A 26,072-nucleotide genomic window follows, 5' to 3' on the forward strand; every position below is an offset into this window, starting at 1 on the left:
CAGAGGGCTTATGGGACACCAGATCCTGGTGTGGTCCTGGTCATCCTGCACTTGTTCAGAGCTCTGGATTAGAGACCATGTTGGGAAGGAGGAGAACTCCCCCTGTGATTTGTGGGCACTGGTACCCCTGGGAGAGCTGTGTGTGGGCACTTGTGACAAGAAAGTAGGCTTGTAAGTGCGGTGGGCATCTCTGGTGTGTATTTGCTGGCATGTTTAGCTCTCAGGGGCCATGCTCGGTGCCCAGAAGGACGGAAGGAGGTAGAGTGGCGAGGTGTGCTGGGGGGCTTTCCATGTGGTGAGGCTCCCCTCTGACTGAGAGGGTTTCAGCCAGCACAGTAGGGTATGGAGGCAGGAGGCTGGCTCTGAGGTCCTCTGAGCCCCATCCAACCAGTTTTCAGATCCGGTGGCTGGGTCCTAGAGGCCAGCAGAACTGACCCCAGAGTATGAGTCCTGTGTGAGTGTTGGGGTGTGTGGGAAGGGAGGATGGCCAGCTGCTGGAGAATGGGCTGTGACTCAGGGTTGCATGGGGGCAGGGGGCGGGGAGCGGTGCTGCTAAATGAGAATGAACAGTTCTGGAGGCTCGGATGCGGCCAGCCATCTCACCCCCTGCAGCCTCCCATTCCAGCACCAGGACTAGAGCAGCCGCTGGGGTGGCTCACATCTTGCACGTACCACCTCTGCCCTACCCGTCTCAGAGATGCCACGAGGGCTTCTTTGCCACTGATGTTCACCGACACACATATCCCGGTGGGGATGGGGAGGCATGGGGGCGTGTTTATGATTTTCCCTCCTTCTGTACTCCCTAGGGAGGGCTCTGAGCCCTACATCCTACACAGCCAGCTTGAATGTGTGGGGAGACAAGATCCCTTCCCTTCCCTCCACTTTATCAGACTTACTACTCATCTATCCCGCCTGGATTCCAGAAGCTGCCAGATCACAGGTTGCTCAGCAAGACCAGTGGCAACAGCTCACTTCTGTTTGTCACAACCGTAGTTATAGAATGAAATCCCACGTGCCGAGTGATCCTGGAGCCGGTGATTCCCTCTCTCTTTTCTAGAAGTGCCCCCTCCTGCCTTCCCCTGGGCTTACGGCACAACCTTTCTGCGGGAGTCAAGGATGCTGGCACTAGAATCGTAGTCCTGTTTTTCAAAAAGTCGCAGGGAGCCCACTCACCCGTCTTCAGAAAAATGCAACAGAAAACGAAGCCTGAATTCATTATCCATTCATTTGTAGTTTGATTCCTAGAGGCCCCGACTTTGCTGCCCTGAATGCAGACTAATGATTTGTCTGTCTGTTTCCTATAGATGTAGATGCTTAGGAGAAAGTAAGGTGGGACAAAGCCAGTTTCTCCTGGCCACATTATAGATTTTCCTGAATTGGATATTAAAATAAAAGGGAGCTCATGGAGAGAATCGTTCCTTTTCCAAGGGCTCTTCTTCTATTTATTCGAGCAGAGGTTCTAGAAGAGGTCACTACAGGTGTGATTCCCCGAGGCAGCAACGAACAGCCACAGCTGGATCCTTGCTGAAGCATCATTATACAGTCCAGTGGTTTGAGGACTGAGAAGAACGGGGAGCCTGCAACAGCATCAGTGTTTCTTCCTCCCTTCGTCCCACTTCCCTTTTTAGTCCTGGTTAATTCCTGGATATGTCACTGAATGCACTAAGTGTCTGGAGTGTCTACCATATGTATAATATATTATTTATTGGCTACACTCTTTCTTTTCTTGAGAAGATACTTTGTGTTCAGAGCCTAATCAGAAACGGTTACAGTTCCACATGCTAAGGACCATCCACTGTCCTACCTGCCTGTTTGCTCATATCAGTCCTGCAGACTGCACAGACACAGTGTGGGTTGATAAAGTTTGTGTATTGATGTACACAGCCATCTTGGAGGCTGTGTCCCTCTCTCTTTGGTGAATCTGTTTCTTAACTCCTCCTTTCCCACGCCGTTTGAGTACATGATCTTGGCCACCATCATTGCCAACTGCATCGTCTTGGCCCTGGAGCAGCATCTTCCTGAGGATGACAAGACCCCAATGTCCCGCAGACTGGTAGGTGCCTCCCTCCTTCCCATCTTTCTTTCCCGCTGTTCTTCCTCTTGCCTGGTTCCCTTCTCCTTTGCTTCTTCACCTGGTTCCCTTCCCTTCTGTACGGTCCTGTGAGTTTGTTCTTTGCTGAGGGACAAGTTGGTAACAAGTCCCATTGGGATTCATAAAGACAAGAGGACTGACCTTTTAAATTCCTGCTCCCAGGAAGTTCTGTGTATACACTGCATGGAAGCCAGGCAAGAAGAAAGGGAGGACACGGGGTCCACACACACTTCTCTCCTCTGTCTGAGGGACTTTGGGAGTGAGAGGAAGAGGGGGAGTAAGGGAGAGAGCATGAAGGATGCTCAAAGCCTATGTGCATTCACTGTTCCGAACTTCCTAAACATTTGTCCGTATTCTCTATAAAGAAATCATCCATGTGTCTAAAGTATTCCCTCTAAAGAGAGCAAACAAAATGCTTAAAATCCAAATGTACGGGTAAGTGGCTCCAGCCTGATAACCCATGGATGAGAACAAACCCTTAAGCTTCCAACATAAGTGAAGGCCAGCAATGGGAAAGCTGACCCCTTCAAGGCAAAGCCAGCATTGTTGGTCATTGTCGTGGGAAGATGGCCGGTCCTGGGCATGAGACCCACATTCATCCATTTCTGCAGCTGGCTTCCCTTGCTCTTGTGCTCTCCGTGAGTCCCGCAGCACCCTCACCCGTACGTGGGGCTGGCTCAGTGCAGACGTCCAGGTGTCCTGTAGGAGAGAGGAAATGTCAGAGCAGAGAGGATAGCTAGCCAGGGTGTGCCTTGGCCCGTGTCTGATGAAGCACAGTCCTCCTCTAACCAGCACCTCTGTTCTTCATCCCACAGGAGAAGACAGAACCGTATTTCATCGGGATCTTTTGCTTTGAAGCTGGGATCAAAATCGTAGCCTTGGGGTTCATCTTCCATAAGGGCTCGTACCTCCGCAACGGCTGGAATGTCATGGACTTCATTGTGGTCCTCAGTGGGTGAGTCCCCTTCCTGTCTCATCTTTGTGTGTGGAGGGGCCTGTGGGGTAAAGAAGCGGCTGGTGCGAGGAACCTGGAGGTGGGAAGGCAGAATTCGGTGGAGGAAGAAGTTCAAGGGTGAGATTCCCACGGGGCTGAGCCACCTGAAGGGGAGTGCGAGGACTCTGGAGACGCGCGTGACGTTCGGCAGAGGCCGTGGACCCAAGGTCTGGCACTGCTGCTTCTGGTTTCCCATTCTGTGTTTGGCTAGGGATGCACAGACGTTTCCAAGTGAGTCTTTTCACTAAAGCAAGCGGCTTGCCCTAGCCTGAGGGCACCCCCCCCCCCAAAATGGGCCAGAAGATGCCATTAGGTGCAGTTTTCTTCTGGAGGTTGGAAAAGACTCTAAGTATATTTTCTGAACTGATAATTGAGACTCGTGTCCTGACAACAGAATTTTTTACGATTTACAGATTTATACGTATTTATTATCCGAGGAGGTATAAAACTGAATCACACGAAAATGTCTGATAACGCATCCCTCTGGAAATTAACATAGTAATACTGCGTTGTGTCGTAAGCAGCATATATGATGGCAATACATTTATTTAAATATTCGATAGTCGTTTTTTGTAAATGAATATAGTATACCTATACTGGGATTGATCCAGTGCTGTTGGCAGCATATGCGATGGACCTTGGAACTGGCGATGATGGGCATTGCCTCCCTGGGCTTCTGTGGCTTCTTGTGTGTCTTTGTATCAGGTTGCTCTTGGTAACTGCAGGAGAGGGGAGCAGTCCAGGCCAGGTGGGTCCTGTGTGGGTGTGGCAGCAAGGGGTGTGGCATGGAAATTCCCTTAGCCGGCTGCCCAGTTGTTCAAACCCGTGAGGACAAGATGAGAGTGGAGTGGAAAAGTGAGGAGTGGGGAAATATGAGCTACCATTATGATTGGCCAAAGGCAGAGGGGAGCAAAGAGGACCTTCCCCCCAACCCCAGGGAATAGCCAGAGGAGTGGGCGTAGGTAAAATCTGACAAGAGTGAGAGTTTGAGACTATTTGCATCTCTTCATTATATCTTCTGCAATAGACATAATCCTCATATGTTTAACCTTCATGTCAGTTGTGATTAAGTGAAAGGGAAAAAGTTGAAGGGGCAATTGACTAGAATGTATAAATGGAAGCTCACGAGCATCGAACCCTTTAATATAGGGAACAGATAAGTAGATGGAAATGACTCTTTATGTTTTAAAACATCTGTTGCCTTACAAGAGGATTTTCTGAAGGTTATTTTTCTAAAAGAAAATTCTACTACTGCATTTAAAATGTGATTTAGTGTATAAAGATAAACCTTCTGCATAGTGTTTCAGAAGTACCTGGTCAAAGACTGCAGTACACCTGGATGATGTTTTGTGGGGTTTTCTCCCCAGCTTAATTGAAGTATGATTGAAAAATAAAAATTGTATATATTTAAGGTGTACAATGTGATGATTTGATATATGTATACATTGTAAAATGATTACTGCAATCAAGCTAATTAACATATCCATCACCTCTCATACTTACTTTTTTTGTCTGTTTTTTGGTGGTGAGAACACTTGACATCTACACTTTTAGCAAATTTCAAGTATGTTATACATTATTATTTACTATAGTCACCATGGTGAATACTAGGTCTCCAGAACTTATTCATCTGTAGCTGAAAGTTTGTACCCTTTGATCAATATCTTCCCTTTTCCTGTACTCCCAGCCCCTGGTAACCACCATTCCTTCCTGTTACTATGACTTTGGCTTTTAAAAAAATTAGACCTCACGTATAATTGAGATCATGCAGCATTTGTCTTTCTCTATTTCACTTCACATAATATCCTTCATGTTCATCCATGTTGTTGCAAATGGCAGGATTTACTTCTTTTCAAAGGCTGAATAATATTCCTCTGTGTGTGTGTGTACCTGTATCACGGTTTCTTTATCCATTCATTCATCGATGGAAATTTAGGTTGTGTCCATATCTGGCTATTGTGAATAATGCTGCAATGGACATGGGATTGTAGATATCTCTTCAAGATAATGATTTCATTGTCTTGGATATATATCCAGAAGTGAAATTACTGGATTATATGGTAGTTTTATTTTTAATTCTTTTGAGGAAGTTCCATACAGTTTTCCATAGTGGCTGCGCCAATTTACATTTCCACCAACAATGCCCAAGGGTTCCTTTTTCTCCACATCATCACCGACAATTGTTATCTTTTGACTTTTGCTAATAACTGGGTGATGTTTTAAATGTCCCTAAAATAAATAATATATACTATACAGGTAGTCCCCAACTTATGATGGTTTGACTTCTGATTTTTTGACTTTCCGATGATGTGAAAGCAATGCGCATTCAGTAGAAACTGTACTTCGAGTTTTGAATTTTGATCTTTTCCTGGGCTAGCGATAGGCAGTATGATACTCTCTTGTGATGCTGGGCAGCAGCAACTACAGCTCCCAGTCAGCCCTGAGGTCATGAGGATAAACAACCGATACACTGACAAGCATCGTACCCATACAACCATTGCGTTTTTCACTTTCAGTACAGTATTCAATAAATAACATGAGATATTCAACACTTTATTAAAAAATAAGCTTTGTGTTAGATGATTTTGCCTAACTGTAGGCTAATGCAAGTGTTCTAAGAACGTTTAAGGTAACTCGGCTCAGCTATGATGTTCAGTAGGTTAGGTGTATTAAATGTGTTTTCAGCTTATGATGGGTTTATCAGGGTGTAACCTCATTCTAAGTCAAGGAAGATATGTACAGTAAAAGGCCTAAATGAGTCTGCGTCATTTTAGAAATATGATTCTGTCTAAAAGAAGAGTACTGTAATGTATATGGATTATATGCTACAACTGCGTGAATTCTTGGTCTCATTGAGGCCTATACGTGTCAGTGGCCATTTGAAATTTCTCATCTAGTCTATTTATTTTTACTTTAAACTATTCTATGTTCATTAAGGAAAATTTGGAAAATACAGAAAAATCAAAAGAAAGAAAACAGTCACTGATTAAGAAAAATTCCTGATTATTTTGTGGTATTTCCTTCCAGCCCCTTTAATGCTAAGCAAGCTCTCCTTTCAATGCTTGTAATTGTGCTACCTTTTCTCAGTATAGTATGGGCATAGTACATATTACTCCATATTTTGGTAAAAATCTGTAAGGACTGATCAGCAGTTTGTTAAATAGATGTACCCAGCTTACTTTTCCATTTTTGCAATTATCTGAGACTTAGATTGCTTTCTGGTTTTGGCTATTATAAATAATTATTAAAGATGCTCAATGTACATCTTTTGGATGTCACATTTTAAGAGACATTTTGACAGGTTGAAGTACTTCTAAAGGAGAATCTGCCTTTCTGGGGTGGGGCCTGGGAACTAGGATGGGTGAGGGAAGGTGGAGGAAATGGGCCAGCCATTTGATGGAACGAGAGAAGGCTGGTGGGAGCCATAAGCACCGCCTTCAAATGAAGGTTGCCAGGTTGTTGAAGGGGCAGATTTGTAGAGTCCTTCGTCAGCATGGCCAAGAAGGCCCTCTGTGTCCTCGCCTGCAGGTGTGGGGTGCACACGAGTGGGCGCAGGTGCTGAGCCCTTGGCCAAGTCACTTGTCCTCTCCACTCTCTCTGCCCCAAGCCTGGGCATCTCCCGTTCTTAGTGGCTCTTCAAACTTTGCTGAAAGGCAACTGCTGTCCATCTGAACCAATAGGACTTTGCCCCTGTTCTTCCTGCACCTACTCATTCTTTCTCTCCAGGGAGAGGGCTTGGCACTCTTGAGATCCGAGCTCAGGGTTGCGGTTCTACCCCGCAGGAATGGGTAACCAGATTTTGTCTTCTGTTCACATGATGCTTTCATCTACCACATTGCATGGCTTCTAAAATGCATATTTGTCCTGCTGGAGCATCTCTAAAATCAGCCCGTGTCCTACAATAATGGCATGATATAGTTTATAGTTTAACTGACAGCATTTGTCTTTCATAGTGTTAAATAAAACCACGGGGCATCTTACAACTGTAATACCAGCCCAGGGAAGCCGGCAGATCAGGCTTTAGATAGGAGTCATCCAGTACTCAGAGAGGTTAAGTGCTCAGCCCAAGACCACCAGCTCCTTGACAGCAGATACAGGAGTTGGAACGGTGCCCTTTGACCCAAGGCTGGTGTTTTACCTCTGCCCAGTGCAGCCCCTCCTTTAGGCTTTCTGACACCTGCCCTTGCGGCAGCCCGTGCTGGCTGCTCTGACTTCTTACCTCAGCTCCAGGTGTCACCCCACATCCGCCTCCAGCGCACAGGAGGAGTGACAGGTACTAGAGCAGGACACTGCCTCAGGCTGAGGCTGTACAACTTCTCAGCTCTCAGTGTGTGATGGGAGGTGGAGGTGTGGGGGGCTGAGGTGTCAGACAGCTGGCTCAGCCAAAGACCTTCCATCACTGCCTTTTGCTCAGAGATGTGTGGTTGAGAGACCTGGGCCACCACATTCTGCCTGTACTCTCAACCTTGTAACCTTTAGAATTCTTAGGTCTGTAAGCTGAGGAAGCTCCATGGTTCAGAAGGTTAATTTATGTACATTATTCATCTAATCCTCATAATCCCCAAAATGGGATCTCGTTATCCCTGTTTTATAGATGAAGAAACCAAGGTTTAGAGAAGGTACGTGATATATACTAGGAGGTACTAGAGCTGGGACTTGAGCCTGTATCTTCTGGATCCAAGTTCCTTCTTCAATGCTCATTTCCCCACACCATCAGTGACCTCACAACCTCACAGGCTCCGTGGTTCTGTAGCTCTGTGATTGAATGTTCCTTTGGTCCCCTTGAAGCAATGTGGAATGGGCTCAGGGAGCGACATAATCAGGCAGATGTCCCTGACCCAGAGCTGAGGCTTCATGTATGACTTGAAGAGGACCAGAGCCCCATGTGTCCATCCTAAGACTTCTCTCTGTGGGCTTGGAATACAACCAACTCCCTGCTCTGTGGTTAAGAAGGCACGTTACTTAACTCTCATGGTTTAATACATAAAAACTAAACCCGAAGTTCCAGCTTGTTTCATTAATTGGCTTGTTCATTCATTCATTCATTCACCTATCCATCCATTCATTTATTCAACAAAACGTGTATTGTTGAATACTCAAGCAAATTCTGGGACTGAGAAACACCAAGGTTAATGTATTCTCATTTCTTCTAAAGACAGTGGAATTTGCTATTCTTTTAACAAATTATTACCTTACATAACTTGGGATCTCTCTTGTACTGGTAACAATTCAAGAGATGCTATTTCTAACCATTTGTTAGGCCACCTGGAGAATTCTAAATTACTCAAAGTCGTTATTATATATTAGTCTTAATAATAAGTCATAGTCTCTGGAATAGATGGGCAATGATAGGGGAGGATGAGAACTCAAAGGTACTCCTAACCCATGGGTAGGAACAGGGAAGTGAGGGCCAGGACTGTGTCTTTGAACCCTATTCATGTCTGTGCCTGAACAGAGTAGGTACTTAATAAATGCTAGTAGAATGGAATCACTTGTTCCATCCCAGATTGCCTTGTCACCGATAGGATACAAAGGAGAGTGCTGGGGGCAGCCTGGGGCTGGCAGTGTGGAGGGGTTGCCTATTCCCAGTCCTGCCTCTTGGTCTGGCTGAGCCAGGCAGTATCGACATCTCTCTCATGTAGCTATGACTCAGCCTGGCTGCTCACATCGTGATCGCTCCATTAGAGAAATGAAGGCTGGGAACTCAGCCTCTAGGTGAGTAAGATATTGGGCTTCATATCACTTGGGCCTATTTACTAGGTTCACAGTGTTACCTTTTGGGAATTGCTTCCTGGGTGATGGGTGCAGGGTTGGGGTCAGGGCTGAATATTGAAGACCCAACTTCCTAGAGGTGGCTATGGGTTGGGGGAGGCGTATGGAGAAAGAAGCAGAAAGAGCAGAGGAATGCCTCACCTGGCATTTGCCATGTAATGAAAGCTTCCATCTATTGAGCCATATTGCAAAGACTACATTTCTCTCTATATCTGTGTCTATATCTATATCTTTATCTATACCTATTGCTCAGAACATGCTTTACTATCAGTTTTGCCAGCTTTTCTGTGGGAGATGACCTGTTTTGACTGTTTTCTTAACTGCAAGAACATGGGTACAGACTCTGAAGAGTGGGCAAGTGTATCTGAGCCTGGGGCTCTGCCTCCTTCCTCTACCAAGACCATTACCCCAGGGCCCAGGTGATCACCTGTGCCTCTGTCTTCCTTCAAGTCCTTCAAGGGACATTGTCTTCCTTCAAGTCCTTCAAGGGACATTGTTGATGACCCACAATGTGCCAGGCACTGTGCTAGATGTGGATGGGGCAGGGCTGAGTGTCCCCACCAGGAGGCCACATGTCATGAAAACCAAAAAGGGCATCCAACCTAGCTCTGGGGACTGGGGCAAACTTCCTGGAGGAAGTAACATTGAAACTGGTATGTGAGGATAGGCCGTTAGGACTTAGACAAGGAAGGAGAAGAGCTTTTCTGGGAGAAAGAATGCTACACACACATCCTTGAAGCTGAGAGAGAGCATGCAGGATGCTTCTGGGGAGTTGGCCAGTGGAATAGTGAGCGATGCTCCCAGAGAGGTCAGCGGGGGCCAGCCGAGGCCATGAGGAGGAGCTTGTACCGTAGCTAGAAGGCAGTGGGGAGCCACTGAAGGCATTGAGCAGTGGTGGAATGATTAGTTCTAACTCAGTGCTGGATGCTGCACAGGTCTTTGTCATCCTGGAATTAACTCTGAGGAAAGGGCATGGAAAGGAGAGGGAAGCCATGGCCATACCCTTAGTTGCAGTTTGGGAGGAGGTGCGTCGCCCAGCAGGGAGAGGAAGGATGAAAGGGAAAGGGAACGGGGAGGAGAAGAGCCCGAGGAGATGCTGCAGAAGAGCTGGGAGCTGCTATTGGATGTCCCCAGCTTCTCACCAGTGGCACAAGCAGAGCCTGTTGGTAGGAGGACGGTATCTAGAGCTAAATATACATCGGTAGGTATTTTTAGAGGGTTTCTGTAAGGAGGCTGCCCTAATACATGAATTTCCCAAGCAGCTAAAGATCGAGGAAAGCACAGTTTCCCTTCTCCAGCACCGTCTCTCCAGTGCTGAGAATGTGCGGGAGGTGTTGTGAACGCAGCCCTGGGGCCCCCAGCCCAATTTAAATCTCTGTGGTAATAGTATGATAACACTTGGTATTTATATAGCATGTCCGTGCCAGTGAGCCTGGTGAGATTTTACAGACCTGTCTTTTACTCATCCTGTCTGCTCTAAGTGGGTGAAGCAGGAAGGTGGGGAACAGGGAAGGGCTGGGTAGAGGGAGGAGGCATTGGAGCTTGTCCTTTCAGAGACGGGGAAACTGAGGCTGAGTGAGGTGATATGGGGGGGCTGGGAGCTACTCAGAAGACCCGAGTCAGTAGAAGGAGACCAGGTCTTCGGTGCCTTCATGCTGACGTTGGGGTGCTTCGCTAGTCCTTAAGCTCCGACTGCTTCTCAAGTTCTCTCTCCCAGCAGAGTTGGTGACTGCTTGTCTGAAAGACCTCCACCTCCTCACCAGTTCCTCGTTCATTTCTAGCTTCACTTTGGGGGAACACAGCTGCTACTTGCAGCATCTCCTTTTGTCAGAACATTAGTTCTCTTTTAATTGCACTTCCCTCCAGATGGGTGCATGATGGAAAAGATAGTTAGGATATGGAATTTGGATTCAGGGGAGAGGTAGGCAGAAGGCAAAATGTGGAGCTTGGAGGTCTCTTCTTCACTCTGTGCTAATGATAAACCCAATTCTTTCAGGGAGACCCCAGATGAGAGTCCCAGGTAGTAGTTGACAGGCAGTTGAGCTGGGGTTGCTCCTTGGGTGGGAGATCATTTCTTCTTACATATGTACTCTATCCTTTTTCATCGTTGATTCATTCTACAGGTATTTATTGACTACTTACTGTGTTCTGGGTGTAAGACATTGCTGTTGGGATGGTTTCTCTTTCCTGAAACATTGCTTCTTGTCACCTCCATTGACTGATAGAAGCTCAAACTGGAGAGAACTGAGTGGGGGCCTGAATTGGTCTTGGTGTCAACAAGGAGGAAGGAAAGCCAGAGAGAGTGGAGGAAGGTTCAGACCCCCCGGGTGGTTTGGTTTCAGAGTATTTTTCTGGCTTTATATTCATTCAGGGTAACAAAGGGAAAGGAACGATGGCCAGATGCTTTCTAAGCCAGACCACCGCCCTGGGCCTGGAGCTGCCATTTGAAGGCTGTTAAGTGCATACAGTCTTAGGCACGTGCATGACTGTGTGTGGAAGAGAGCAGCAAGGGTGAAAATTCCAAGGCAGGACTGCAAAGCAGAGATGGCTATAGCATAAATGTTCATTCTCTAAATTTACAAGGGAGACTTGAGAATTAAAGGGAGTGTTTACATTTCCATTCTGTGGGTGATATACGTTTCCTCCTTTGAATAGAGCTTTTGTGCACTTCTGTCTGTACTGTAAATATAGTCCACAGTTCAGTGTGAAACGCGAAATGCAGCAGTACTATTCAATGTATGATTCCCTGAAGTCAGAAAATAGCAGACGTGAGGAGTGCAGAGTGGTTACCACAGGGAGCAGTGCAGATGCTGAAAGGAAAAAGAGGGTGTGCTGGGCTTAAGGAGAACATATAAAGGAAGGAAACCTTAAGGAAACCTTAAGTCTAAGGTTACTAAAACTTAACCACCGAATTTTAGACCTGGGGAAATGATAAATTTGTCCCACTTTCTGTATTTATTATTTTTCCCAGAGGAGAAAACTGAGGCCCAAGTGGCTAAGCCACGTGTCCAGGGTCTTAGAGCTGGAACGTGGTGAGCGGGGACTTGGGTACTGGTTTGTTAACTCCAAATCCAGGATTTGCTTGCAGCTATGCTCTACTCTCCCCGGCATTGAGAATCTGATGCTTCTTGATTGTGTTCAGGTCATTAAACCGGGGTGTTAAGAAATAAATGATTTCTGTAATTGGTTGGCTGGAAAATATATATATATATATATATATATATATATATATATATATATAGCAATATATATGTGTGTGTGTGTGTATATATATATGCAACATATATGGAAACAGAGTTTAGTTTAGTGGACTAAATGATTTCAGGGGCCCTGAGTCCTGGTCCTGACCCTAATATACATTCTCTCTCTGATACCTCAGTGTGATACTAGGTGATACCTAAATCATCTCAGCTTTCCTGATGAAACCTCATTTATGAAATGAAGGTAGCGCCTGCACGAGCTACCTCACCAGGTCTTGTGACAAACAAATACAGTAATGATGATGCTGATACTGGTGATGATGGCTCGCATTTTACCAGCAGCTCACATGTCTTATTTTAAATGTGGAAGCCTTCATATACTATTCTCAGCACTTGCATATATCATTTTAAGTATAGAAACATAAATCAAGGCAAATGTTATCTCCGATTTGAGGATGAGGAATTCAAAACTCAAAGAGGCTAAGTCACGTGCTCAGGGCCAAACACTTACTAAGGGGAGGGATGGGCATTTTCATTGTATTATCAGCAGTTCTAAAGCCCATGTGGTGTCTACTGTACAACACAGCCACCTCAGCAAAAGTGTTTGGGAAGACAGTGAAGCAAAATACGAAATCAGTGAGCAGAAATACTTTCCCTCCCAGGTCAGAGATATTATGAAGATAAATGTTAAAATACACATAAAGCACCTTGAGTGCCTTTTGAAAAAGATGTTTAAAAATATTCAAAATACTGTAGTTCTGTAGCTCATTCAGAATAGTCATTTACCTCCATAAACGTTGCAACTACAAAGACACGTTTCACTGCAACTTACTGCAAATTCCAAGGCTGTGGCTGATTTAAAAATTTCCCATTAGTTGTCATTTTGCTTCAAGGCAGAAGTTTACTCCAGACTGAACGTGAGACATATCTTATTTCCTCTTAGAAGTATCTAATTTTATCAGAACTAGTCAAATCCTTCTGCGGTTATTATCAACAACAGCAAAGAAATTCCAAGTAAAAGCGGAAACAAAGGCCTTCATTTTTAGCCTTATCATCAATGAAAATATTACATTTTTCCATATTCTTACTTTTATTTTTTTAATATTCCATGTCTTTGTCTTCATCTTCTGGCCTCCCGCTTCACACAAACATACACAAGTCAGAAGGCTCTGAGTGCTACAGAGGAAGGCTGAAGAGAATGCCCTTTTCCCCCCAAGGAGGAACGTCCCATCAGAAGGGTCGTGCACAGAACTCTAGTCCTCGCTCTGAGGAGAGTTGACAGGAAAGGCTGAGTTCTGATGTCCTTCCCCTTGTCTTTCATTTCCTTCCGTCTCAGCTGCCACTCTTCTGTCAGGAGCCTGAGCCTCGGTGACGGAATGGTTAGGAGAGGGGCTCAAGGTCATGGCTTTTCTCCCTGGCCTCAAACTCTACAACAGTGACTGGGAGGCAGAGTGACAGGTGTGGCTGCTTCGCACTTCAGATGACATTTGCGGTGAAGTCTCATGATTTACGTCACTGTGGACGGTTCCATGCATCTCACCTCCTCCCCCATCAACCCTCTAGGGCCAGGCGGGTCCTTGAGGAGTCGTTCCTTAGTCCAGGACCACATGAGTGGCCATGGAGAGCTGAAGCTGAAACAGAACTGGTTTGGGGTATCTTTGCTGTTGAGTCTTAATCAAAACTCTGGGTGAGGGTGGGATAACCAGAATGACGTATCTCCTGGCCCCGGCCCACTCAGAGCTAAGCATCCCTAGCCCCCATATCTGAAACTTTGAATTACGGGGAAAGACATAGGAGGAGCCAGGAGAAGACAAGGGGGAGGGAAGGCTAGAGGCAGCCAGTATTAGTTGAGGACCTCTTATGTTCCAAACATCGTGCTGACTATAAGGGGTACAGCCCTGGATGGAGATAGAGTTTCTATTGTCTTAGAGCTTGCTGTCTAGCAGAGAAGACAGATAGTAAATTAAATTTAAATGCAATGGTGTATAAAGTGCTGCAAAGGAGAAGTGTTAACAGTGCCGGGAGGGTTTGAAATTGGGACTCTAACCTAATCTGAGGGGAAGGAGGTCCAGAAGTTGACGTTAACGTTGAAACCTGGAGATGGAGTAGCCTTTGGCTAGGAAAAGAAGACGAGAGGGAAGGGGGCAGGACGAGGAGGGTTTAGGTGGAGGGTAGGGCACATGTAAAGGGCTGGAGGTGGGAGAGGGCCTGGCAGCTCTGGGAAACAGAAAGAAGGCCAGTGGAGCCCAACGTGTAGTGTCTGAGGTGACAGTAACCTGAGGGGAGTTGGAGAGGGGGAGGAGCAAATTCAGGGTCTCATTGGCATCACCAAGGATGTTCAGTGGGAGGCCATTGACTGGTTTGAAGCAGGGAAGTAGACATATTTGCAGAAGATGACTGGGGATGGGTGATGTTCGCTGAGAAAATAGAACTTCCCTGAATGATTCCAAGTCTGCTCAGAACTAGGATAGAATTAATGTTTTCGAAGAGTCCCTCCCTCTCTCCTCTTGCCTCCTCCTTCCAACACTGGCCCTCAACTATAATTTTGTTTAACCTATTGGAACTGTACCAAAACCCAGTCTCTAGACCTTATAATCTAGCCCGTCCTATGCTAAAAATCTGTTAACCCTGCCCAGAGTAAAGATATAGTGCTGCCTTCTGGATTCACACTCTGAGCATCTCCTGCTGATTCAAATAATGGGTAAGAATTGATGAGTGTGTGGGCTTTTATTTTTGATGTGCAGCAGAGAAATTATTTTAAAAATGTTTTTCTGAGAACACTGCTATATGATTATTATGATTTTTATTTTTCTGATAGAACAATAGTCAAAAGATCAAGCCAACCCACATGCTTGTTTATGGGATGTTTCTCTTTTTCCTGCTTTCTAAGCCCATGACACATCATGATGCTGAATCTGGATCCAAGTTGAACTCTGGTTAATAACCATGATAAATACACCATTTTGTGATTTAGGGCCCCCTTCCGGGGGGAGCTCAAAGTGCTCTGTAATTCACCCTCTTCCCACTTCTCATTTGGAAAAAGGAAATAGAGGCCTCCCTCCCGGTTCCTTTTCTGAGTAAGTGTTGTGTTCTCTGTTTTAGAGACAGGTCACCCCGATGGAGGCTTCACAGCTGGGCTCTGGTGCTAGCGATGGGAGGTGTTCACTGCTTACCCCAGGCTTTCCCACTGAGTACTTAAATTCACATCCTCTCTTCACATGAGTGCAGCCAGCTCTTTTAAAGTTCCAGCTTCCTCCTCCCTGCTCTTGCTTTGTTCTCTTCTTACTCTCCCTAACCTTTCTCTGTTTTCATTTTTCACCCTGGTTCAAAATAAAAGACTGGGTGAGTTGAGGACAGGTGCCGTAGAGGGTGGTGTATTTGTGTGTGTGTGTCTGTATGTGATGCTAGTTCTGACAGACTCCTTCTTAGAGCTCTGTCTGTAGAGTGAGTCTGACGTTCAACCCCTCTTCTCCAGCAAACAAATCCATACGTGAGGAGGGTTCTCTCTACTGGGAATCTGATAGCTCAAAGTTTGAACAGCTACTACCAAAAATAAAGGAGGAGGAATTTCCATGAGTACTTCAACCACCCCCAGCTGTGACTGATCTGAAACCAAACTAAAGCTAAGAACCTTTAAGTCACCCAGGAATTCAAATTTTAGGACCACAGGTAGAAAGTTAAAGCAGGAATATACCTTAAGAACACACCTTAAGAGACCCCTGGCATTATTGCAGTGGCCATGCAGGTCCATGGCCGCGCCTAGCATTGGCTGTTTCCTGAATAGTGTTTCCCACAAATATGTACCACAGTATCATTTTTCTAAAATGTGTGTGGGTGCCATTGTAATTTATTAGATATAAATAGATTTAGAAGCATTCTTGAAGAAATGGTGGCATTGTTTTTCTCATTTAGTCAGTGTAGCATAGTGGTTAACAGTTTGGGCTCTGTAGGCAAGCAAACCTGAATTCCTGTTTCTGCTCTGCTGTTAACTAGCTCTGTGGTTGTGGGCAAATGATCCAGCTTATGTAAGTCTCAATGTCTTCATCTCTATAAAAAAAGGGGAGGTGGTGATGGATAATAACATCTGTCTGACAGAGTTGTCATGGGGCTATATTAACGAAATAACTCCTCTGGGAGGGTCAAGTGGGTCTTGGACTCTTGACATTAAAAAAGGAGCCTCACACTTGAAAGGGTAAGAATGGCTGACCCAGTGTGACCCACTGTTACAGACGAAGGGGCTGAGGCCCAGAGAGGACTTTGAGAGCTTGAACTCTAGGGTATGCTAGTACTCTTGGCTCTGTTTGGGAGATTACTTGCCTATAGCTAACACCTGATTTTGGTCAGGCTTATAATTTCTTGTATTCAGTCTGGCGGTATAGATATGGAGGGGAAGTAGGAGTGGAAGTTAGACCCAGTGCGTGCACTCATGAATGAGATGGTTTGATTGGAGTAGAATACATATATATGTATATCTGTACATAAGGCAGCTCAGCACAGTGTGATCAGGACACAGCCTAGTTCTGGTTGGGTGGTTCAGTCTCTAGGAGTGGCTAGAAGGGAAAGATGTAAGTTGGGCCAGTGATACCCAGATCTGTATCCAAGATTAGGTATTCCATAGTTAGCCTTTGGATTCTTTGTCCTTCACCGTTGATCCAAGGTAACTTGGATAGTTAAGTCTTTTTTGGTGGTTGCTTGCCTATCTTTTCTTGCCCCTGTGTGTATATACACCTTGTATTACTGTCCTAAAAGAAAATGTCTTTTTGCTCAAGCATTTTCAGGTTGACTATAGATCTTGATTTGATTACTGCTTGATAAAGGAGCACAATGTTAGCTCTTTAAATCTGTTCCCTGAAATTCACCAATGAAAATTTATGGATTCATAGCAAGGCTGAGAGAGACTTTGTGGGGAACTGAACAGGGAAAGAAGGTATAATAGAATATATAAGGACTCTCAGCATCCTTGGCTCTTGCTGCAAGAGGATGTGGGCTGGGGGGAAAGAGATTGTTAGTCCTTTTTTTCACCAGATTTCTCCTAGTGATACTTCTTCCCCACCCACCCATCCATCCATCCATCCATCCATCCATCCATCCATCCATATATTTGTCTACCCATCCACTTATCCATCCACCCATCCATCCATCCACCCACCCACCTACCTACCCATCCACCTATGCACCTATCCATCCACTCATCCATCTAACAAACCATCATGCATTATTTATTAAGTAAATATGGAATGCCTTGCACTATATTGGATGCTGACTGTATCAGTAATATAACTGTTATGGTCCATTCCCTCATGGAACTTACCTTCAATCCAGGCTTAGGGAGGAATAAGGAAGCTTAGCCTGGTGTTGCCTCTAATGCACTTGGTAGTGGGGAGAAGTGGTTGTTTCGTAGATGTGTACCCATCCATTACCAACATCAAATCATACCTTAGTGGAAAGACTAAGGACTTTAGGTTTAGGTAGACCTGAACTTGAACTTCAGCTTTGCCATTCGGATGTGACTTTGGGCAAGTTATTTAGCCTGTTGGAACCTTGTTATTGTTGTTGGTTTTTAAGTCTAAAATACCTCTGTTGCAAGATTTATTTGCTAGATTGAGTACCACTACTTGCTCTAAGAAACAACCCCCTATATTTCAGTGGATTAGCACAATAGATTTATCTCTGTCTCCTTGAATAGGTCAGTGTGTTCTTGGCTTTCACTCACTTGGTGATTTAGAGACCCAGTCTCCTTCTGTCTGGTGGCTCTGCCATCTTCCAGGTTCTCATGGTTTACATCTCAATAGAAACAGAAAGAGTATGAAGAAGGCACAGTCACTTTTTACATTCATTGGTATAGAAGAGACACACATAATTTCTACTAACACCTCATTGGCAAGGACCAGCCACGTGACTCAACCTAGGTGCAAAGGAGACTGGGAGATCTAATCTCTAATTGGGCAGCTGCTTCCTAGCAACAACGCCACACTGTGGAAAGGTGAGCATCAATTTTGGAGGACAGGTAGTGACCTCTTCATTGTCTATATTAAGGTTAAAAAAGAAAATGTATGTAAATTGTTGGACAGATAGTGGTATATAATAAATGTTTTCTTCTAATTATTAGTAATACCCGTTGATTCAAGCAATATTTCCTACACATGTATAAAACATTTTACTAAGTATTCAGACGAAAAAGATAAGTAATAAGATATCTGCCCTCAAGGAGTGTCAGTCTGATACAGAGATAGCATCTGTATACAGATAGTTTTAATTTGTGCTCAAACCATTTGATCAGGAGGAAAGTTTGCAAATAAATCTGTTCTGTCAATTCAGCTTTCCATCTCTCTGTCTACCCACCTTTTACTAAGTGCTTACTGTGTACACAGCATAGTTGTGAGTAGTAAGAGGGACAGTGATAGAGTTAAATCAGGAGGAGATGGAAGGTCATTGGGAATTTGGTTTCATTTTGCTCTAATGCTACTGTTGGCACCTATACTAGAAGCCGGTGTCAGCAGCCCTTGAACACTTTTTTGCCACCTCTTTTGATCAGGCTTTGAAGATAAGGATGAGAAGCAAGTAGTTTATTTCATTTTATTTTATTTTTGTGTTGTTTTTTTCTCTTCAAGATGACAAAACCCAGAGGTAGTCAGTCAGCTGAGGCTATTTATAAAATGTCCATGTTGGCCTGGATATCACTGCTGGTTAACATCTGTCAAACTCCAAACTCTGTGGCCAGTAGGACAGAGGATCAGGAGCCAGTGTCAGAGGGAAAACCAGCTTCTTAGTTTACTAATGTCTTTTCTATCCTTAGTTTGCACAAAGAAGGTTGAGAAGTCAGATGTTTACTAGTGAACTATGCATGACTACAACAAGTAAATTGGAGTCAGTATCTCACGATAGTTCTGTTTTTTTGTGTGCGTGTTGCTTTCTGATTATACAGCTGAGTTTTCCCCTTGTGAAAGAACACAAAACATTAACATTTATTATAATAAATGATGTATCTGCTTTCATTTATACAGTATTTGCTATTCATTAGACCTTATTCTTTTTCATGTTTCTTTTCCTTATTTTTTTCTGTATTGATCGGAATCTTATAATCAGTTTCTTATCATTGTCAACCAAATGATTAAGTCTTATGGTGGGGATACTACTTTTTATCTTTTTTGTTTTATTTCCTGTCACTTCCCCCACTCCTTTGCAGGCTGTAAGCATGAATACACATACAGCACTAAACTTGATGCTGAGTTTATAGTTGATTTTTAAGACTTATTGTATCACTGACAATTTGACTGTCAAACTGAGTCAGTGCCGGTGAGGAATTGTTTGTTGCAGTGGAAAGCCCATCCAGGTCAAAACTGATCTGTTCCTAGTACCTGTCCTTAGTTTTGGTATGATGGTAGGGCTAGTTTGTAACCATCCTGAGTCTTAATCTTCTGCTCCACAAAGAGAGCAATACTAGCCTTCCAGAAGTGTTGAGGAGATTAAATGCAATGACATATGTGAGAGTGTCTGGTACCTTCCTTGCTGCTGCCGCCTTTTCCTGTCTACCTTCCTCCTGACTTCCGTGCGTCAGTAGGAGGAGTCACGGAGGCCCCTTATGCGGTTTATCTATATTCAGGCCGTGGTGCTGCAGAGGAGGGAGCCCATTAAAGTTTGATGGTGCTCCTGGGCGCCGCTGGACTGGAGAGGTGAAATGGAAGAGAAGAAAAGAATAAGAATAAGAATAAAACTGTACAGCTTTTGAAGAAGATAGGCACAGGCTTATGGTTTATGATCTGCCCATATGTGTGCCTGCCGACGTGTCGTATATATATTCTTGCCTGACATTGCATCAGAGTACACCTGCATCTGTACTTTCGTCTGTATCCACCATATCATGTATTATCCTAAGGGGAACTCTTGAATGCAAACAGCATGACAGTTGTGTTCTCTTAGTAGCTTTTTTTCTTTATCAGGGATCTTGTTAAAAGGATTTAAAAGCCTTTTCTTTCCTTTTTTAAAGAATTTATTTTTAATTGATGCAACACTGGTTTATAATATTACCATAGCTTGTTCTAGGGGTGGATTTCCCTGCCTTTCTGTAAACTGCTACAAGGCGATGTCTCTTTCCTTCCCTCCACCTCAGTAGCACCCTCAGCCCGCAACCCTGACCGGTTTGGTCTTGTCTTTGCCAGGAGGACCCAACCCTTAGAATTTCCTGGGAATAAACTCCCACCGGTCATCATTTCTGGAATGCAAATCCTGGGCTTAGATGGACATTTGAAAATGAATTTGTCACAGCAAGGACAGCGACTCAGCCTTTATTTCACTCATGATCTGCTATTTGAGGGCAGACCCATTTCCCAATGGGGTAAGCTGAGATTATCTTCCCTGTATTTATGTGAAAGGAGGGAGGAAGGAGAGCCTGTTTGATGATTTTTTTTTTTAAAGCTGCCCTTTTTTTTTTTAATTTTTAAAATTTATTTATTTATTTATGGCTGTGCTGGGTCGTCGTTTCTGTGCAAGGGCTTTCTCTAGTTGTGGCAAGCGGGGGCCAGTCTTCATCGCGGTGCGCGGGCCTCTCACCATCGCGGCCTCTCTTGTTGCGGAGCGCAGGCTCCAGACGCGCAGGCTCCAGACGCGCAGGCTCAGTAATTGTGGCTCACGGGCCCAGTTGCTCCGCGGCATGTGGGATCTTCCCAGACCAGGGCTCGAACCCGTGTCCCCTGCATTGGCAGGCGGATTCTTAACCACTGCGCCACCAGGGAAGCCCCTGTTTGATGATGTTTGAAGGGCATATCTCCTCCAAATTTAATTGTGTATTAAAAACAAACATCAAGGGATTTGAAAAAAGGGTGATTTTTTTTTTTTTAAACTGAGTTCAGAGACATTCCAGAAAGGTAACTTCTCACACCACAGTTTTTATTTATTTTTTTCTACCTCCTTGATTTTTCTCTTTGATTAAATTCTTTCCTACAAAATGACACCTTTTCCAACATCACCATTTCTATCCATGGTGTCAGTAGTCTGTGTGGTTACAAGGACAAAACGACCTGGACACGTGTCAGGAATACTAGGATCTGCTCCAGGCGCCACCAGACCCTTCAGAGCCACAACCCCAGCTGCAGCCTGGAAAGTTTGGATGGATGGGCTTTAGGGAGCCTTGCATCACCTAAAATCATGTAATAAGTTAATATATATGAGCATTTTCCCCCAGGAAAAGGGTCCATAGCTTTCATCAAAGGAGCCTGTGACCCACATTTTAGGACCATTCCTTTAAATGATCTCTAAGGAACTTACAAGTTCGAGAATTTATTTGGGTTTTATTAGCCTTCCCATCATGTAGACATTTCTGTTACGTTTGATGTCTTCATCAACCCAAGACCTTATTTTCCTCCTGCCTATTTCTGTCATCTCTCCCCTCATTGGGATTGTCATCAATGAGTCCCTGCCCTGCAAGGCCATCATAACTTGACTTCTGGCCACAGGTTTGCCCCAGCTCTCCTCTGTCATCACACGTGCAATTGAATCATTTCTTTCTGTATACCTCTCTCCTGATCAGGACCTTTTGACAAACTTTTCTTTCCTCTTTGGTATGGAAAAGAAGAAAAGAAACTCTTTAGTATTGCATCCCGGACACCCGTCAGCTGAATCTCCTCCCCGCCTCGTGCCCATTGCCCCACTTGTGTCATTACTGTCACTGAAGGCTCCTTCACCCCAGCAGGGCCAGACTCGGAGGTGCCTTTCTCATCTCAAAGCTTCTTTCTGTATTCCTTCACTTGCTGTCACCCTGCTTTGTTTATATCCTGCGTACCTTTTAATAATCTGTGCCATGATGTTCTGTGGGAACCAGCTCAAGACCTGACTCCTTGGGAAGATAGACCCCCTTCTCCAGGCTCTCTAAGCACTTAGCTGCATTTTCGCTTCATCAGCAGGTGCTGTGTTTCCTCCTTCGTTATTCCTGTGGCCCTCTTGTCTGTGCATTGAGATTGAGGATGGGACAGGTACTCCTTCCTTCTTCCCTAGGGTGACTTGGGTTTTCTCAGACTCATAATAAATGCCCAACAAAGCTGGGATGAATAAGGAGGTGAAAAGCAAGGGTCTGTTGGTATCTGCCCATGGAGCTGAGTGGGGAGGGTGGGGAGGGAAACACGGACCCAGCTTAAGCCTTGAACTCCAGTTTCATAGTCTGCCCTGGTGTGTTTTCTCTTCCTCAGCCCACGCAGCAGGAGGAATAATGAAGGCCGTGGCCGAACCTTAGGCCCATTAGTGGTGTGTGTGGGTGCTGAGCTCCTCGTCCAGCTGCGGGTGGGGAGGCTAAAGGTGGAGAATGGGGTACCATGGGGTGGAGTGCTTTGATCGGGACTCTGGGGGGAGGGCCTCTTCTCTTTCAGCTTGTATCCCATATTAGTTATCCAGTTAACTTAGAGGAAGCTATTTTCTTTCTCTTTGTGCTTTGTTGTTGTTTTTTCTTTAAAATAAATGAAGTATTAATACTGCCAATTGTCAGATTGGCTCAGATTCCTTTTCCTTCCATCAGTCTCCCTTCCCCCTTCACCCCTCCTTCCTGGACAATTAGCAAAGTGTTTGGTCTTTGGTTTGGATGAATAATTGATTCAGAAGCTTTGTGAATGATTCATGGCCCATATGGTGGGACAACAGGATATGTGTGTGTGTGTGTGTGTGTGTTCAGCACCTCCTACAAAAGGTCAGAGGCTTCTCCCTGGCTCTGTGGAGGGGATGGTATAGACCATCCCCCAGGGGCAGAACAGACTGCATGTGGTCTTCCTCTCTGTGTTCTAGCAAAGGTGAGAGGGATGGAGCTTCTCCTGGGAAAGCAAGGTTCTCTGTGTATGCATTTCAGTCCTTCTAGATCGCTGGTTCTGGTTTTGGTCAGATTAATCAGGGAACTGGAGTTTATCCCCTTTAAATTTACCAGCTATTCACTCTTCCCAAGATGAATGGTTAATTTGATTTTCAAAGCATTTGAAAAAAGGGGGTATGTTGCCTTCCTCCCTTTGCGATACAGTATTTCAGACCTTCCTAGTCAAGGGACATTTTTTTTCTTAACCCAGAGTCTTAACCTAGTTACTTTCTGCTGCCACGCTAATTCAGTTTCCTCATATATCTCCTTCACTGAAGACAGAGAACACCTGGTTATCATTCATTTTATAGCCCTTCCTTATCTTTGAAAACTGTCATTAAATATTTGTGTGCCTGAGACAGTAGGACTGATGCCTAGCTTGTAGAAGAGCGACATTCTCTATCTACAAACCCTCTCAGTTTTAGTCATTTTATAGGGAAAAATTGGGACTTCTGAATATACCCTGATTTTTGGAAGCCAGCTAAGAAAAAATAATTTTGTTACCTAAACAGAGTTCATTTTTTCCTTAGGCAGTCAGACTCCACATTTTATTTTAGGGAGTTGAGACAGAGGCAGTGTATAAATAAAATGCAAGACTGATGAAGATATGGCAGTATGTTTATTGGTCATTTGGGCTTTTTTCAGGAAGGTTATAAAGATATTCCCCTATATTTTCTAGTATTATTTTAAAATTATGCTTGTCATATTTATGTTCTAATCCTTCTTGAATTTATTTTTGTGTTATTATGTGAAGTATGAATATACCTATATGTTTTCCATAGGTTTCCAACTTCATTTAGTGAATAGTACATCTTTTGCCCACTGACTGCTGATGCCACTTCTGTTAATATGCCAGGTTCCTATATATGCATTGTTTGTTTTTAGGCTCTCTGTTCTAGCCCATCAGTTATTATTTGTCTGTCCTATTAATGACTGTGTATTTATAATGCTCTTTGGTAACTGACAGTGCTCATCATCCCTTCTCCATTTGTCTTTAAAATTGGCTAATCTTGGACATTATAGTTTCATACAAATTTAGAATTAACATGTGAAAATCTTAAGATTTTGTTTGGAAATGCAGTGTATTTACTGACTAATTTGAGGAAAATTGACATTTTTATAATATTGAGTCTTACCAATATGTCTTTGTTTATTTGGGATGTATTTTAGGTCTTATAAGAGTTTTGGAGATTTCTCTATTTAGGACTTGTACATCTCTTATTAGAGTTATTTGTATGTACCTTATAATTTTACTGTTCTTGTGAATGAATTAATGTCTTTTTCATTCCTAATCAAACATTGCTAGTGTATAGGAATGTTACTATTTTTGTTTGCTGGTATTATACCCTCCAGTCATGTCAAACCCTTTCTTTAATTGACATTCTCTTAGATTATCTATGTAGAACATTACATCAACTGCAAATAGGTGTTATTATATCTCTTTCTTTCCATTTCACGCACTCTATATATTTTTCTTATCTTATTACACTAGCTAGAACTTCTAGGAAAATGTTGAATAATGGCAGTAATAGAAGGCTTTCATATCTTGTTTCTGATATTAAAGAGAATATTTTTAAAGTTTCACCATCAAGACAGATATTTGTTATAACACTATATGTTATTGTAGATACTCTTTATAAAGTAAGTAAAGAGTAACAGTTAAATTAATTTCACCAGTAGCTCAGTATTTTCATTTAATTTATAAACTCAAAGGATTTGGAAGTTCATTCTATAGAAGGTTAAACACTGAAATTTTTGTGAATGCTATTGAAAATTCATTTTAAAAGTTTAGTATTAACAATAAACTTTTAGAGTACATATTGTTTTTTAAATTAATTTTTATTGGAGTATAGTAAAATGAAAAATTGCACCTTATTTTTAAATAATTAAAAAATTATAACCATTCTTCTTATTAAAAAATAATAAACATTTATTTTTGGAGTGATAATATGCATATGATTTTGGTATAATGTTGGTGTTATTGTAGAAATAAAGTTTTTACTAAATTAAGAAGCTTATGGAATGGAAATTCATGGAGTTGCGAGGTATGCATAATTCTTAATCACAGCCAGCAAGGTCTGGTATTCCCTAAGTTGAAATAGAAGCTGTAGACAAATAGAACCAGTAAAGAAAAAAGGTAATAAAGAAAATCCAGAAAGTCCATCAAGAAGCAAGAAAGGAGAGAAATGAAACAATAAGACAAACAGAAAATATGAATGTAGAAATAAGTCCTAGCTTAATAGCAATCAGAACAAATGTAAATAGATTGAACTTACTTTTTAAAATATAAACTCTGTGATTTAATTTAATTTTAACTTATGTTTAAAAGATTTAACTAAATAAAAATGATATTAGAAAATTGAAAATAGAAAGGGTGGTAAAAAATATGCTAGACAACGTCAAGAAAAAGAAAGTCTCAATAAAAAGAAATATAACGGTTTTTAAAAAATCATTAAGGTAAAAGCATTAAAGGGGACAGTGATGACTATTCCATTCTGATAAAAGGAAAATCATTCAAGAAGATGTAAAAGTTACATCTTTATATATCATCAGCATAAATATCTGTTAAATATTTAAATGTAGCTTAATATTAATATTAATTTAAGTGTATCCTTAATATTAAAGGGTAGCTACTAAAGAGATTTCCAACTGGTTTTGAACAAAATGCAACCAAAATTTCTTCTTTACAAAAAGGTTCAATTCCATTTCAACACACACACACACACACACACACACATGCATACATGCACACGCACATAGACACACACGATTACCTTTAAAATTTTAAACCTTCCTACCATTGTCTTTTATCCCATGTAGTTGATGACAATTCTAATATCAACTTGATTATTTCTTTACACAATGTGAGCATTTTCCCCTTATTTTTGGTGGTGTAAAATTTCACTAATATGTGCTTTACATGATGGATTTTATTTATTTATTTTTATCTTTCATGCCAGTTTTGGGGACCCTTTCAATCCAGAGATTCATATCTTTATTGTTTAATTCTGGGAAGTACTTTTGAATTGTTTTTTCCTTCCTTCAAATTGCTCCTTCCTTTTCTCTCTCTTTTTAATATTGCTTTCTCTCCATTTTATCTATTCTTTATTTCTAGCATTCATTATATATAACGTTGGGACTTTTCTGTATATCCTCTATATCTCTTAACTTTGCTTTTTTCATCTT

The 26,072-nt window shown here is 43.0% G+C and overlaps 1 protein-coding gene across 1 annotated transcript in view; it reads left to right on the forward strand.

The window, feature by feature from the left end:
* Positions 1-26,072, forward strand: part of CACNA1E (calcium voltage-gated channel subunit alpha1 E) — a 376,346-nt gene that overhangs the window by 90,913 nt on the left and 259,361 nt on the right. Inside the window, exons 3-4 of the mRNA XM_028168021.2 lie at positions 1,948-2,053; positions 2,908-3,047. Coding sequence (XP_028023822.2) covers positions 1,948-2,053; positions 2,908-3,047 — 246 coding nt within the window. The remainder of the gene's footprint in view (positions 1-1,947; positions 2,054-2,907; positions 3,048-26,072) is intronic.

The sequence above is a fragment of the Balaenoptera acutorostrata genome, chromosome 1 (assembly GCF_949987535.1).
Source record: "Balaenoptera acutorostrata chromosome 1, mBalAcu1.1, whole genome shotgun sequence".
Lineage (NCBI taxonomy): Eukaryota > Metazoa > Chordata > Mammalia > Artiodactyla > Balaenopteridae > Balaenoptera > Balaenoptera acutorostrata.